At 35.0% G+C, this 16885-nt stretch overlaps 1 protein-coding gene across 1 annotated transcript in view; it reads left to right on the top strand.

The window, feature by feature from the left end:
• DACH2 (dachshund family transcription factor 2) overlaps positions 1–16885 on the top strand; it is an 835748-nt gene that overhangs the window by 729745 nt on the left and 89118 nt on the right. Inside the window, exons 7-8 of the mRNA XM_008700629.2 lie at positions 5170–5305; positions 8257–8340. Of these exons, the coding sequence (XP_008698851.2) occupies positions 5170–5305; positions 8257–8340 (220 nt within the window). The remainder of the gene's footprint in view (positions 1–5169; positions 5306–8256; positions 8341–16885) is intronic.

Here is a 16885-nt window from a genome sequence, read left to right as displayed (position 1 = left end):
GAGGGGTGTGTGTGTGTGTGTGTGTGTGTGTGTGTGTGTGTGTGTTTGGGTGGGTGGCAGAGGTCCAATCCCAAAACATAATTTGGAAGCCCTGCACTTTCCCACTGAACTATCCATTTTCCCACTCGAGGGCATTTGCAAGCTATGAGCAGATATTAAGACTGATTCTCTTAAGCTGTCAGCCTCTTCCAGAACAAGTTGATCTGGGTGAAGATGTGAAAGCATCTTTTGCCCTAATATAACATAGATCACATGTAGGGTGTGCCTATGATTTTGGACTGTTTCATGGTTACATGTTCCAGCTGCATCCCTTATCTGCTTATTTTTTTTTAATTCATGAAAACCCTGCTGTATTCATTTATGTTAACTTTAATAAGATTGTAAATTGGTGATTGTGGAAAACAGACTAATTCTTTTTTATAATAAAGATTTATTTATTTATTTATTTATTTAAGAGAAAGAGAGAGCATGAGTGGGGGGGGGCAGGAGGAGAGGGAGAGAGAATCCACAGATTCTCTGCTAAGCATGGAGCCTAATGTGGAGCTTGGTCCCCGGACCCCCAGATCATGACCTGAGCCCAAACCAAAAGTTGGCCGCTTAACCTGCTGAGCCACCCAGGTGCCCCCACAGACTAATTCTTAAACTGATTTGTAAAGGTCCATAAGTTGTCATATTTCCAATATTATTCAGAGATACCAAATTAAGGCATCAAATTCTTCCTCAGGAATAGTAGTAAGCCAAGTTAGCAGCAACAATGAATAAACTTTTCATTTCCCTGTCCCTGATTTTATTATTAAAGTCTGTCAAGTTACAATCTGTTCTGTTTCTGCAGAACTCTGGTGACAGTACAGAAGGAGCAGATCAATTAAATATGAAATATCAAGACAAATGCATGAGTAAAATATCTAGCACTCATACAGACTTCCAAAAGCCACTCCTCAGTAGTGAAATGCCATTAAATCCTTTAGGAACTCATTAATGTATTAGCATTTGGAAGCATAATTACAGTGAGAGTTGAATTCCAATTAAATAAAAATAAAAAGACAAATTATATAATACATAATCACACTGAATACTTAATAACAACATAATAAAATGTCAGAGGTAACAATTTAACATTGACTGATACAGTTGCTAGTAAAAGGCAACTACACACATGTACACATATGTATAAACACGTTTAATATGTATTTATTAGTACTTCATACATTCTATGTATACTACCACATTTCCAAGGATGTAAAGGAATATACTGAGGTGAAATAAAGCATCTGCATGAAAATGGGCAGAGTTGATACTTTACTGCCAATAAACTAAATCCTAAATCAAATCGACTGTGTTAAACCTTGTATAGAACTCAATTTTCTAAGCATTGACCCTATTCTTTATTAAGGGTCAAATGTACTTTCATATGATTTAATATGATGAATGTCTCCTTTGACCATTTGTGGTATATACCTCCCAAAAGGGGAAAAGTATGATAAAAGAGGGGATAGCATGTACTAATTAATAATATTTTCTGTAATGTTTCTTTCTTTTTAGGCATTAGCCTTGAACTATACATATATGCTAGAATCTGAGTTATTATTACAGATAAATTTACTAGTTGTAGGGAAATGGGGATTTGATTGGGTAAGTATGTATCAATTTTGGAAATGTCTCCCTTTTGTTACTTTGAATCTGGAGAAGACCTGTAGTGTTTCAGAAGAGCTACAGCTGTTGTCAGTGGGCCTAAATGAAATACATGAAGTGTAGCAGGGTTGTAAAAGTCATAAATGCCAAATAAAATTAAGTCATCAATGACTAAAAATGATTGGGGTTTTAGAGTTGCAATTTTCCTTTTTAAATGCCCTTATTGATTTGTTGCAAATACTGTTAACCCTGTATTTGGCAAATGATGAGGACATTATCACTTGTGTTCTCATTTGTAGTAAAACAGATTAACTTGCTGTGAAATTTTAACTAGGCTGAGACACAACACTAGCCACCTAATGAACCAAAGCACATTGCAGTTAAGTAGCTAAATAGATGCATAGTGATTACAGGGGTGAAAAATGGATCTGTTTACTTGCAAAGAAGAAATTGTTCATAGAACTATTAATTACTTTAAGAGAAATTAAACATTCCCAGCTCTACACACACACACACACACACACACACACACACACACACACACATTTTAAACCCACCTAACTCTTAATCAATATAAGACACTGAACTTATCTAATACAGTTTACATGGTGAAAAAGTCTGACCTCTGTAGGGCCTTAAGAAAACAATAACAATGAACTGAACCTTGACTGAATTTGGAAAGTGCAGGCTATGAAATCTTAAAGCAGAAATATTACTTTATGCAAAATGTTACTATATCATGTTTTCAAAGTTAGTTTATTGTTTCACCTAATATGGTGCTGAAAATGTCAAAGAGGGAGTTGAAGAGTAAGTTATTTGAGTTCGTATTATTTGATCATTTACTAATTTTAAGCATTTGGGGGGATCTTCCTTTATAGTATTGTATTTTTCCTCATTTTCATTGCATTTTTCTATTTGTGTAGATGTTCTCTCAATTTTTAAAGACAATTCAAAGTGAGCTTTCATTTTTTGTTAAACAGAGTGGACAAGAGCAAGTATCACTGTCAGTTGGATTCTCTTGTTTTTCCAAACCATCAATTTTATCAACCAACTTAAAAGTTTTCCATTTTTATTATGGTGGCATATATTTCTGTGTGTATGATTCTTGTTTGCCACCATATAGTGATTTTGTTAGTTCAGTTCTATTTTTGCCTAGTAACTGCTGTACTTTGTCCCTGTCCATTCATTCGGATGTCCATGAAACTTAATTGTAGTTCATTGAATTACATACTTTTTCAACAAATTTTCAATGTTACAATTCAAAGACAAATACTGAATGTTCTACACTTCATATACATATTTTGGCATAGAATCATTGAGGCTATACAACAGTGAAAGCCAAAAAAATTAATTTTGACCTTATATATAAAAATCCTTGCATTGGTGTGTTTTTGTGTACATATACTATTTAAAGAATATATTTTTAATCATGAGAGTTTAAGTTGAATTTCACAACTAATGAACTATTGGTCTTCTCAGAAAGTAAAAGAATGTGGTACAAGGGCTGTATATACCTTACTATCTATCCCCATACCATCACTCCAGAATACAAGTGAAATTATTTAGAAAATAAAAACTAGATTCTTTTCTTCTGCTTTGCTTAAATGTTTCTTTTTTATTTTGTGCTGTATATGTAGTGTTACAACTAGATATTTATCTGTATAGTAAATATGAATTAAATATATATTTCTCTGTCTTAAAACATTTTTTTGAGGTATGACAACAGTTATAGAATCTTTAAAGTGTAACATAAAATTATTATAATTATCAGTATTTAATTAGGATATAATACTGCAGCTAATATAGTCAAATTCTACTATTCATTTTATTAAAATTACCAAATGTTAATTATAAGCTAAGCAATAACATTAAACACCATTTAAAAATAAAACTACATTAATGATTGTATTAGTGTTTTATTGCCGCTATAAGAAAATATGACACATTTAGTGCTTAAAACAATGCAAGTTTATTTTCTTACAGTTCTGTAGGCTGGATGTCTAACATAGGTATCACTGAGCTAAAATCAAGGTGTTGGCAGGGCTGCATTTCTTTCTGTATCTGCCAGGGATGAATCTATTTCCTTGTTTTCCACCTTCTAGAAGCCACCCACATTTCTTGGCTCATGGTTCCCTTCATCCATCTTCAAAGTCAGAAAGTTTGCATCTCTGATTCTTTTTCCATAATATCTCCCTCTGACCTTCCCTTTCTGCCTCTAAGTGTAATTTATCTATCTCAAGTTTCTCAATCACATCCGAAAAATCCATTTACCATGTGATGTAGCATATTCACAGGTCTCAGTCATCAAGATGTGGAGTGGACATTTTGGGGGCCACTATTCTGCCTGCTACTATTCTGCCTGCTGCAATGATAGATGTTGCAAAATGTTAACTTCTACTAATGAAATAATAAGCTTTAACTCTTGTGCTGTTACTTTTGTATCTAAACAAACAACAGTTTTCTTTAGGGAATTTATAAATTTTAGGCCTTTCATGCAAAATCAATTTGAAAATGTACAAGCACATATTTGACAAACTAATTCTTACTGCTATGATAACTAGAATACTGATGTTGTAATTACAGATAATTAGAACATTTAAGAAATTTATTATGGATGGATTAAATATTTTATAGAACAAACATTCTCTGTCCCAGCATGTCTATTACCCACTCACATTAATTGCATATGTGCATAAACACAGCAATTTGGTTCTTCTAGTGATCAAATTAATTGAATGATTGTCAGATTTATTCATCAAGTTGTGATGCATAAACATAGTGAATAATTTCAGAGTTTTATAGCAATATTCATAATCACAAAAGTCTTGAGAACTATAACAGTTACTGTAGAGGTATGGAAAATAAATGTTTTATTTTTATTCTAATTCTTTATTTAAAACTATAAAAATCTAAATAATACTAAGCAATTGATATTGGCAGGTTTTAATGTTAGTTTGGAAAACCTATCATTGTGTCCTATCACTACCAAACCATTTTGCTGGCAGAATTCAACATAAATTCCTAAAGTCTGATAGAGTGCATGTATATTGTTTCCATAATTTTTATTTGTGCAGAAAGACTCAGTATGTACCAGATGCTACTATTTGTGTTTTATTCTTAGATTCTAAAGTGTTTATTTTGAAAGATCTTCTTAGAGAGTAGGATCACGCTCCAGGCTTTGGAATATATATAAATATAAGAGTTTACAATAACAATAATCTTCACTGCACACCTATGTTCATAATTCTTCATGAATTTTCTAGGAAAGGAAATGGAAACTAACTTTTCTTGAAACTCTGACATATATACAGCATGGCACTGAGCCTTTTCACATTCTCTAACCCTCATAATATCCCATTAATTTTACAAGAACAAAAAATATGTATTTGTCTAAAGATACACGTTTAAGACCAACTGTCATGAACATGTATGCTTTTGGGATAAGTGAGAGGTCAACATTTCAAATATTATGGACTCAACAACATGAAAAACTTGATGAACAGATGACATTTCCTGTTGTGTTTCCTTTTGTGTCAGGAACGGATCCCAGAGAGTCCTTCTCCTGTTCCCTCTGTAGAAGAGAATCATCACCCTGAGAGTCAGACTTCCTCCCACCCCAGCAGCAGTGTGTCCAGCTCTCCTTCTCAGATGGATCATCATTCAGAGAGGATGGGTAAGTATCTCATCTAAAACAAGGAATTAAAATATATTCTTTTGAGAATTTCTTCATTAGTCAATAGAAAGGGGGAGAAAGAAGGTGGGGGAGTTGATGCCTCCTTAATAAAAATGACTTTCTGAAGTGGTCATTTTTTACTGCTGAAGCAATTTGAACAACAAAATGAAACTAAACGTATTAGAAGTTTCTTCTCTGGAAGGGCCTTTATTTACTGTGTCACTGGATTCCATGGTAACAATAGGATGGGATTTTTTGTAGAGTATATGTTAGTTCAACATATTGGTATTTAACAGTTCATGTGATACAATCACTTGCTACATTCACAGCATCTTTGACTAATGAAAGATAAAATATCTTTCAAACAGTTGATCATTTAAGAGTGATTAAAAAGTGAACCAAGACATAATTTGCTACAATCTCAATAATTTAGATCAAAAATATTTAAGATGTTTTCCCTTAGTTTATTTTTTTTTATTATCTCGGAAGTCTTACACCATAGACACTATCCCAGAAATACTATAGTGGTATTGTCAGTGATGTGACATATTGGAAACTTGAATCTAGCCACAGTTCTGGCACTCAGTAGCTATGAGACCTTGGGTATGTCACTTAACCATCGTGAGTTTCTTTACCTAATATATGGAAATATTTCTGCCAGGCCTAATGCACTGGATTTTTATGAGGTCTAATGAAATAATATGGACAAACACTTCAGAAGATTAAAGTGCTAAGGAAATGTGAGGGATAAGCACTATTTTTGTCTGTGTGGCTTTACCTTGATTGCTTATTATCTTTAGCTGTCTGATTTTACTCAGGTATACAGATGTTACCAAGTGCACCCAGTTGTAACAAATTCTCATTTAGTATATAATAATTATGAACCAAATGAGATAAGTAAAATCTTTATTAATCTGTTGTATCGACACAATCGATTTCCTAAATATCGATTTCCTCTAGGAAAAAATGGTTTCTGTTCCTCTTTTAGTCTTACTCTATAAGGACGTCCTTTAAATGAACTCTAAGTTTTTATATTTCATAATAGTGATTGCCTTAAACCTTTCCAAAATATGTTTTTTTTGCTTATTGTTTTTGTTTTTGTTTTTCGGGCAGGAGAGGAATTTGAGGGATTAACAGAGGTGTTAGTTTCTTTATTTGTGCTGGGAAAGGATGAAAATTATTTCTGCCTTCTGGAAATTCATCCGAGTCTCATTTAACCTTTCAATATTATATATTGTTTGTGGTTCATAGTAAGCCCAAAGAGTCTCAAATCTGGCTCTCCATTATAATCACTCATGGAGCATTTACAAATCTGGATGCCCGGGTTACATGCTCAGAGTCTGATTTACCTGGTCTGGAACAGAGTCTGGCAGGACTGTTTTGTTTTGCTTTTCAGTGTCTCCTCATGAGATCCTAATGTGCAGCCAGTGTTAAGAACCACTGAGCTAGAACTTGAGGTTAGTGGCCCTAAGGGAGTAAGTTTAATTCCTGGAAGAGGTGACAGGTCTTCTAGCTTTTCTTTATCACAGCTTTTGGACACAGACTACCTGGTTGTTACAACACTGTGTGCAACTGATTTAAGGGAGTCTGAGCAAGACAAGCAGATATAGCCAGATGACCATTAAAGAATCAAGAAAACAAAACACACATTATTCCATCAGGATAATCTTTGTATTGATGAGGGGTGGGGGAGAGAGAAAAGGGAGAGAGAGAATTATTTATTGAGGGCTGGCTAAGAGCAAAACACGTAGGGAAATATATTATGTGATAGATATGTTGTAAAGGAATGGTATCTTACACTTAGAAGTAAAATCAAATATTTCTAAAGCAATGTAATTTTCTAAAAAATATATTAACCACATAAAACATTTCTAATTCCACTGGCAGTAATTAGGCTGTCTATGCACATTCCCAGATATCTAAGCATGATAGTGAGATTGTCTATAAAGGAAAAAAATATGGAGCAATATGTTTTTTTAAAGATTTTATTTATTTATTTGATAGAGAGAGATAGAGATAATGAGAGAGAGCAAATGCAAGGAAGAGAAGGAGAAGTAGGCTCCCCACTGAGTAGGGAGCCCAATGTGGGGCTCTATCCCAGGACCCTGGGATCATGAACCGAGGCAAAGGCAGACGCTTAACTGACTGAACCACCCAGACGCCCTTAGCAGCATAATGTTTTAATAAAATATAACAAAAGAGAATTAAATGATAAACCATGAAAATTGGCATGTTTATTTTCTTTCAATATAAATATTTTGTGAAGAAGCATTTATAATTATCAGAAAGCTATACTTCACCTATTAATTTTGTTATATATTTTTTTTAAAAAAAACCTCTATAAAGTGAGTTAAATCTGTAATTATTTTAAACGCACTAAATTAAGTGATAAATTCTTTCTAGAAATATTTTGGGAACTAGATTATTAATTATGCAGGTAAATAGTTAATTTGCATATGAATTTTAACATTTAAAATGATTTAAAGAAAATATGTAGGCAATTATATACGCACTATATATTAATCCCACTTTAAAAATTCACATGATTAGGGCACTGGATGGCTCAGTCAGTTAAGCGTCTACCTTCAGCTCAGGTCATGATCTCTGGATTCTGGGATTCAGCCCTGCATCAGGTTCTCTGCTCAGCAGGGAGCCTGCCTCTTCTTCTCCTTCTGCTTGCCGCTCTGCCTACTTGTGCTCTCTCACTATCAAATAAATAAATAAAATCTTAAAAAAATTTTAAAAAATTCACAGGATTGAGTAGCTTCTTGATCTTTAAATTATATAATCATCAAACCAACACAAATGATTCCACGGTTTCAGAAATAGAGATGTATACAATTCATGTTAGTTGTTATTGGAGTAAAATAGCTATTTATATAATAATTTTCTACCTTTCTTTTGAGTGTTTTGCAAGAAAATTACTCAGTTTTTTTTTCTTTTATTTATAGCTATGATGTCCAACAATAGAGAGGAACTAATTGTTGATCAAGATAATGGACCAACCATCAAAAAATTCCAAAGGGATAATAAAGGTGAAATGACTTTTGCTTATTTGATGGACACACAAATATTAGATAGTAACTGAATTAACATGCCAGTGCTGTATATTGCATCCACCTTTCCTAAACAGAATAGATTTATACTGGCTTCAGATAAATTCTTTTAGTAGTAAAAAAAAATATGTTTACCTGAAGCTTGTTTATTTAATGTTAATAAATTAATAACATCCTGAAGTTTTTCTGTGCCTGTGGCTGGAAACTTCATTTTATGCCTGATCAGAAACTTCTGACTCTCATTTTATTATATATGCACTTGGTTAACTATGTTTGAACGACTCACCATTTGATAGTTACATTTGAAAACCTGAGTTGCTGTCATGGAGAAAAGATATCACCCCAACCACCAAAAGAGATTTTTAAAATATATGCTTATTTGGGCATTTCAAGTGAAAGCTTAGCAAGTTACTCCAACCAAGTATTTACCTAGAATGTTGATAGATATGATGCCAATCTAGCTTTTGATCCACTGAGTTACATGGATCATCTCTGCACAGTATCCAGTTTTTTCTTAGGATATCAGTTTAAAGAAGGTAGGAAGAGTAAGAATTTCAAAGTCATGCTATTTCAAAGTCATGCTATCTTGACATGAAAACTGAGTACAACTTTGTTTAAAAGGCTAAAAGATAGGAGAAAAAGAAAACATATTGGCATATGTTATAGGCTATACATTATGTCTGCCGTTGTGAGTTAAACAGTAACTCTAAAGAGCATAAGCTAATATGTAATTTATCAGATTACCAAATCGCTTGTTTGTACTTCAGTATAGGGTGTATTTTTCTATCTCTACTAAAGATACTCATAATATATAGAAAAAAGACTCCATGAACTGAAGAGTTAATGGAGAAATTTATCTTTCTTCTCTAGACTGAGCTTCCTTCCTAATTACATAGATGAACGTTTTAGTTAGAATTTGGAATAATGTATGATTTTAATTTCATTGATCCATGGTTGGTTTCCTTGCCACATGTTTAGTCATTTCTTATCCAAACGCTGAAAGGCTATACCCTCTGGGGCTCCAAGATGTAAATGATTGATTTCAGAATACTTGCCAGAATGGAAGAAGCCAGTTTTAGTATATTAAAATACCCAACCTCTTATACGGGTAATGGAATTCTAGTTAAAGATGAAATTTCATTCTTAACCCAGCAACAATTTGTTCCTGAGACCTCTTTACCACCAAGTCATGACCGTTTGAAGGACAGTGTGGTAGTAAAACAACTTTTCTAGGAAAATCTCAAGCTGTACATGATGCGTGTGATTCTATCAAAACTGCAAGCCCCATAAGTCAAAATGGCATTTAGGGCTGGCCTGTGTGCTGCAATGTTCAAGTACACACTACTGTGTCTTATGAAAAATGAGCTGGAGCACTAGTACGGATGTACAGTAACTGATTTTCATAAAATACACAGTAGTATGTACTGGCATTTCTGAATCTCTAGCTGTGAAATGGCAGTTTTACTCATTTCAATCAAATAGGTTGGTCACACATTCTGATGAGGACATTAATAGATAGGAGTGGCATATTAAACTGCATCAAGGTTATAGTGGAAAGCTTTCTTTAAAATGAGATTTTTGATGTCAAATTCTACCAGTTATATATGTGATATTAAGATAAAATATATTTTCTTCAATAGATTTGAGTTATTAAGAGGAAACGAAGTTAAAGTAGAAGTCTCAACATTATTAAATATGACAAGTAAGCAGTTTATACACCTATGGCAAACATATGTTTTCACATCTGTTTTGAGTAATATCATCATGATTTAAAAAATGATTTATAGCTTTGGAAATTATAAAATGCCAGTTTTGCTATTATGTGGAAATTTCAGAAAAATGAAGAATTACCATTAGAGTAAGCTTCATGCAGCCCACCTCTTGCTGTACCTTGTAAAACTGAGAGACGGTAATACATGTCTCAATAATTTACATTTCCCCTTGAATTTTCATATGCAGACATTTCCACCTCTGTTAGTCTGGGCTTTCTTGTCAGTGATGTCCATTTAGACTATGTCCAAAATGACTTACCAAAATTGGTATTTTAGTATTGACTCGAGTATTTTGACTCAACTGACTGATCAGTTAAGAGAAGGCTTTGATTTTATTTTTCCACAGACTTTGTCAAACAAATTGAGTAAATCAATTGCATGTTATAACATTGTGTTACATGGCTTTTAGCAGTCAGTTCTGGAATTCTTTAAAGTAGAGCAGTTGTGACTACTCACTGTAGTTTAAACCATGTGGAAACAAAGGCACAAAGTAAGATCCTCTTCCCATGGCAGCCAGTGGTCTCCCAAGCTGCTAGCAGGAATAAAGGTTTTTGATATTTTTCATTTTGTATTGAATTTATTTATTGATAACTTTACGTGTGCAAGAAGCACTGTTGATCAAGTCTGGAATTCTATAGAAACGGTGGAACAATATATTTATCATTAAGCCCAAGACTTGAGTCCACTGAACCATTACATTTTAAATCAGTCTACAGGCTACTGATGAAAAACTAATAATTTTAACTTCCTTTGATCATAAGAATCTAAAGTATATCTCATCTAGAATAAAAGTATTTGTTTTTATGCAAATAGACTAATTTTAGTTTAGAGCAGGACTTGGGCTATATATAGACACTATAATAATTTAAATGTTCTCTTTTCAATCAAATGCTTTTCTCTTTTTATTCCTAGATAATGTTAGATACTACACTAAATCTTTCAGACCAAATGGCACTATTTAGGTGTTTGGAAATGAATATTGACTATGGTTAAAATAGAAAATATATCTTCTGAATATTATATTATCTTCAATAAGAGAGACAAATGTATTGCACCAACTAAAATACAAACATCATTACAAATAAACTTTATGATGAAGCTAAAATACATAAAGGGAAGTGAAAAATACAGTTTCATGCATTTTATGCTTTTCAGTGATTCTAAATAGAAATGAGAGGAAAAAAGGACATACTCACTGGAAATTTTCTTTTAGCAATCATGCCTTGGTTAAACCTCATTGGCTATGATACTTTCATTGCACAGAGTTTGGAAATATTCTTTGAATTACATTCATTTATTTTTTTATTTAGAAACAATTGCAGATTGACAATAAGTTTCAAAAAGAATACAGAAAAATCTTGTGTTTCCTTCAACTAATTTCTCCCAATGGCAATATCTTATATAATTATAATATAATATGAAAGTCAAAAAATTTACATTGCTATAACCATAGACCTTATTCATATTTCACCAGTTTTACCTACAACCATTAGTGTGTATGTCTCTGTGTGTATTTTTCTATGGAATTATATCACATGTATAGATTTGTGTAACCACCACTGCAAATCGATACATGTTCCACCACCACAGGGTTCTCTCCTGTTATGCCCTTATTGTCTATCCCCACCCCATGATCCCTGACTTCTGAGAACCACTAATCTGTTTTCCATCTCTATAATTCCATCATTCTAAGAATGTTCTAAAAATGGAATCATACATTATGTGACTTTTTGAGATAAGCTTTTATTTCACTCAGCATAATTCTCTTAATATTCATCCAAATTGTTGCATGTGTTTTTAATTTTTCCATTTTGTTGCTGAGTAGTTGTGTAACCATTCGTCCATTGTAGGACATCTTGTTTCCAATTTCTTCATGTTATTAATAAAGCTTCTATGAACACCTATGTATAGGTGTTTATGTAATATAACTTTCATTTCTCTGGGACAAATGCCCAAAAGTGCAATTGCTGGGTCACATAGTAAGTGAATGTCTAGATTACAACAAACTGCCAAATTGTCATTCAGAGTAGCTGGGCCATTTTTATACTCCCACCAGCAATATATGAGTGGTCCATTTTCCACATCCTTGCCAGCATTTTGTGTTGTCCTTTTTTTTTTTAATTTAGCTGTTCTCATAGGTGTGTGTAGTGACATCATTATGATTTTAATTTGCATTTCTCTAATGACTAGTGATATTGAGCCCCTTGACTGTATATCCTTTTTGTTGAAACATCTCTTCATGTCTTATCCCCATTTTCTAACTGGCTTGCTTGTTTTCATATTGCTAAAATTTGAGAGTTCTTTATATATTCTAAATACAAATCCAGTAGGCAGAGAGAACTCCCATCAAAAGCAGGCCAAAACCAAGACATATTGTAGTAAAATTTGCAAAATATGGAAATAAGGAAAAACTCCTAAAAGCACCAAGGGAAAAGAAATCCCTAACTTATAAGGGAAGACAAATAAGGTTAGCAGCAGATATCTCCACAGAAACTTACAAGGCTAGAAGACAGTGGTATGGTATATTCAATGTGTTGAATGGGAAAAATTTGCAGCCAAGAATACTTCATCCAAGAAGGCTGTCCCTCAGAATACATGCAGAGATAAAGATTTTCCCAGACAAACAAACAAACAAAATAAATAAAAGAGTTCATGACCACTCAATCAGCCCTGCAAGAACCGTTAAAGGCAAATCTTTGAGTGGTAAAGAAAGACAAAAAGCAAAGACTAGAAAGAATCAGAGAAAATCTCCAGAAACACTGATTTTGCAGGTAATAAAATAACACTAAATTCATATCTATCAACAATCACTCTGAATGTAAATGGATTAAATGCACCAATCAAAAGACATAGGGTATCAGAATAAATAATTTTAAAAGACCCATCTATATACTACTTAGAGAAGATTCATTTTAGACCTAAAGACACCTCCAGAATGAAAGTGAGGGGATAGATAACCATTTATCATGCTAATGTACATCAAAAGAAACCCAGAATACCAATACTTATATTAAGCAAATTAGATTTTAAACCAAAGACTGTAACAAGAGTTGAAGAAGGGCTCTATGTCATAATAAAGGGGTCTATCCAATAAGATTTAACAATTGTAAATATTTATGCTCCCAACCTGGGAGCACTGAAATATATAAATCAATTAATAACAAACATAAAGGAACTCATTTACAATAATACAATAATAGTAGGGAATTTTAACTCCCCACTTATAGCAATGGAGGATCATCGAAGCAGAAAATCAACAAGGAAAAATGACTTTGAGCAACACACTGGACCAGATCACCTTAACAGATACATTCAGAACATTTCATCTTGGGGTACCTGGGTGGCACAGCAGTTAAGCATCTGCCTTCAGCTCAGGGCGTGATCCCGGCATTATGGGATCAAGCCCCACATCAGGCTTCTCTGCTAGGAGCCTGCTTCTTCCTCTCCCACTCCCCCTGCTTGTGTTCCCTCTCTCGCTGGCTGTCTCTATCTCTGTTGAATAAATAAATAAAATCCTTAAAAAAAAAGAACATTTCATCTTAAAACAGCAGAATACACAGTATTTTTGAGTGCACATGGGACATTCTCCAGAATAGATCACACACTGGGTCACAAATCATGCCTTAACAAATAAAAAAGATTGAAGTCATACCATGCTTATTTTTGGGCCACAGTGGTGTAAAACTTGAAGTCAACCACAAGAAAAAAATTTGGGATGACCACAAATATATACAGGGTAAAGAATGTTCTACTAAAGAATGAGTTGGTTTACCAAGATATTAAAGAAAAAAATTAAAAAGTACTTGGAAACAAATGAAAATGAAAATATGATGGTCCAAAATATTTGGGATGCAGCAAAAGTGGACCAAAGAGGGAAGTATACAGCAATATATGCTTACCTCAGGAAGCAAGAAAAATCTCAAGCACACAACCTAACATTTCACCTAAAGAAGCTAGAAAAGGAAAGCAAATGAAACCTAAAGCCATCAGAAGAAAGGAAATAATAAAGATTAGGACAGAAATAAATGTTATGAAAAAACTCCAGCAAAACAGACCAGTGAAACTAGGAGCTGGTTCTCTGAAGGAATTAATAAAATTGGTAAACCCCTAGCCAGACTTAAAAGGAAAAGAGAAAGGATCCAAATAAATAAAATCACAAATGAGAGAGGAGAGATCACAATCAACAACACAGAAATACAAACAATTATAAAGTAATATTATGAAAAATTGGTTGCCAACAAATGGAGCAACTGGGAAGAAATGGATAAATTCCTAGAAACCTCAAAACTACAAAAGCTGAAACAAGAAGAAATACAAAAGCTGAACAGACCTATAACAAGCAAAGAAATTGAATCAATAATCACAAATCTCCCAACAAACAAAAGTCCAGGGACAGTTGGCTTCCCAACAGAATTCATCCAAACATTTAAAGAATAGTTAATATACATTCTTCTCAAATAATTCCAAATAGGAGAAATGGAAAGAAAACATCCAAATTCATTCTATGAGGCCAGCATTACATCGATTCCAAAACCAAACCCCACTAAAGAAGAGAATTACAGGCCAATATCCCTGAATGAACATGGAAGCAAAAATTCTCAACAAGATACTAGGAAATCAAATCCAACCATACATTAAAAGAATTATTCACAGCAACCAAGTGGGATTTATTCCTGGGAAACAAGAGTGGTTCACTATTCAGAAATCAATCAATGTGATACACATAAATTAAAGAAAGGATAAGAACCATATGATCCTGGGGGGTAGTTAAGATGGCAGAGGACCAGGGGACCCCTTTTTCAGCTGTCCCCTGAGTCGAGTTGGATAGGTACCAGACCAGCATGAACATCCACAGAATCAGCCTGAGACACAGGAAGATACATCTGGATCTCTACAAATGAACATCTCCAGCACTGAGTATTGAGGTACGAAGCGGGGAGCCGTGAAACCGCGCACCATCCTCCACCGCTGATACACGCTCTTCCGCCTCATTCACCCCTGGCCATCAGAGCCCTTAGTTTTGACTGCATTTGGCTCATAGAATTTTTAATTTCTGCCAAGTTCGCTCTCATTTCCACCCTTAGAGATTCTATAGTCTCATTAACATGTTCGTTATCACTTTTTCAAGTCTACACATCATCTTGACCATTGTTACTCTGAATTCCATTTCTGATAATTTTGGTTATATCCATATCCATTAGTTCTGTGGGCAAAGGCCACAGACTCATTGTCTTTTCTTTGCTGGAGGGATTTCTCCTTTCGCCATTCTGAGAGGAGAGGCTGTGGGTTGTCCAGAGCCCAAATTTTACTGGAACCCAGGCCATGCACCCTTTGTTTTATAGGGATTCAGGGATGTGGGCTTTGATTTTTCAGCCTGCCTTCTGGGGGGAGGGCCTGTCGCGACCGATACTCAGGCAACCCTGTTTAGGTAGAGTTCTGTGTCCCCTGCGAGGAGATGGGATGGGCACAATGTGAGCCAATATTTCCAGGCTTTTGTTCCCTTCTGGCTAGCTTTCCCTGGTGGGTTTGCCGTGCCTCTCTGAGAATGGAAACAGCAGTAGCCGAATCTCAGCCTCTTGTCTCAGAAGAGAGGGATTGTGACTATTCTCCAACACTGATGTTCTGGCCACTTTAATTTTGTGTTTCTTGTTACAGCCACCTGCAGCGTCCCACACCTGGCTTCCCAGCCCTCACTTCCAGGCCAGCAGCCTCCTGTCCCTTGTGGTTTTTTTTTTTCTTTTTTTTTTTAATGATTTTTATTTATATTATGGTGTTAGTCACCATACATACATCCTGCCTATGTAGCGCCCCATGATTCATTAGTTGTGTATAACACCCAGTGCACCATGCAATACGTGGCCCTCCCATTACCCATCACCAGTCTATCCCATTCCCCCACCCCCTCCCCTCTGAGGCCCTCAGTTTGTCCTTTCTTGTGTTTAACATCGCTTGTGCCCAGCTGCCCCTGCGCGCTCTGAGATCCCGTGCTCAGTCTGTCTGAGCGGAGCACAATCGGAGCTCCGTTTCAGCCCGGTGGGCGCGCTCCCAGCTCACGGCTCACACGTCTTGGTCTGTGCTTATCTCATCGGTGCCAAATCGACAGTCCGGCCACCAGCTCCCATGTCCCGCGTCCAAACGTGTGGCTCCCCTCCCCCCTTCCGTTTATCTTCCGATATTGGTGCGCTGCTTCACGGTTCTCGCTTCAGACCCCCGGCTGGCTCAGTGCTGGAGATGCCCGGCTTGTAGATCCAGATGTATTCTTCTGTGTCTCAGGCTGATCTGTGGGATGTTCATGCTGGTCGGTGTCATCCAACTCTGAATTTTGTGGATAGCTTAGTGGGCAATCCTTGTCCTCTCGCCATCTTAACTACCCCAGGACTATGCTGTATGGCTCTTATCCTTTTCTTTAATTTATGTGTATCACATTGATTGATTTCCTGAATAGTGAACTAAATTCTTGTTTCCCAGGAAATAAACTCTACTCATGCTGTGAATACCCTTTAGTCAGAAGGCTGGATTTGATTTTTGCATCTTGTTGAGAATTTTTGCTTCCATGTTCATTCAGGATATTGGCCTGTCTCTCTTTCTTTAGTGGAGTTTGGTTTTGGAATCGATGTAATGCTGGCCTTCATAGAATGAATTTGGATGTTTTCTTTTCCATTTCTCCATCAAATATTTTAGAATGTGTATATTAACTGCCTTTTAAATGTTGGATTTGTTAGCTTATGTACCTCTGAACTGAAGTACAACAT

This window comes from Ursus maritimus (assembly GCF_017311325.1).
Source record: "Ursus maritimus isolate PB19 chromosome X unlocalized genomic scaffold, ASM1731132v1 scaffold_X1, whole genome shotgun sequence".
NCBI classification, from domain to species: domain Eukaryota; kingdom Metazoa; phylum Chordata; class Mammalia; order Carnivora; family Ursidae; genus Ursus; species Ursus maritimus.
This window is presented reverse-complemented; position numbering and strand designations above follow the sequence as displayed.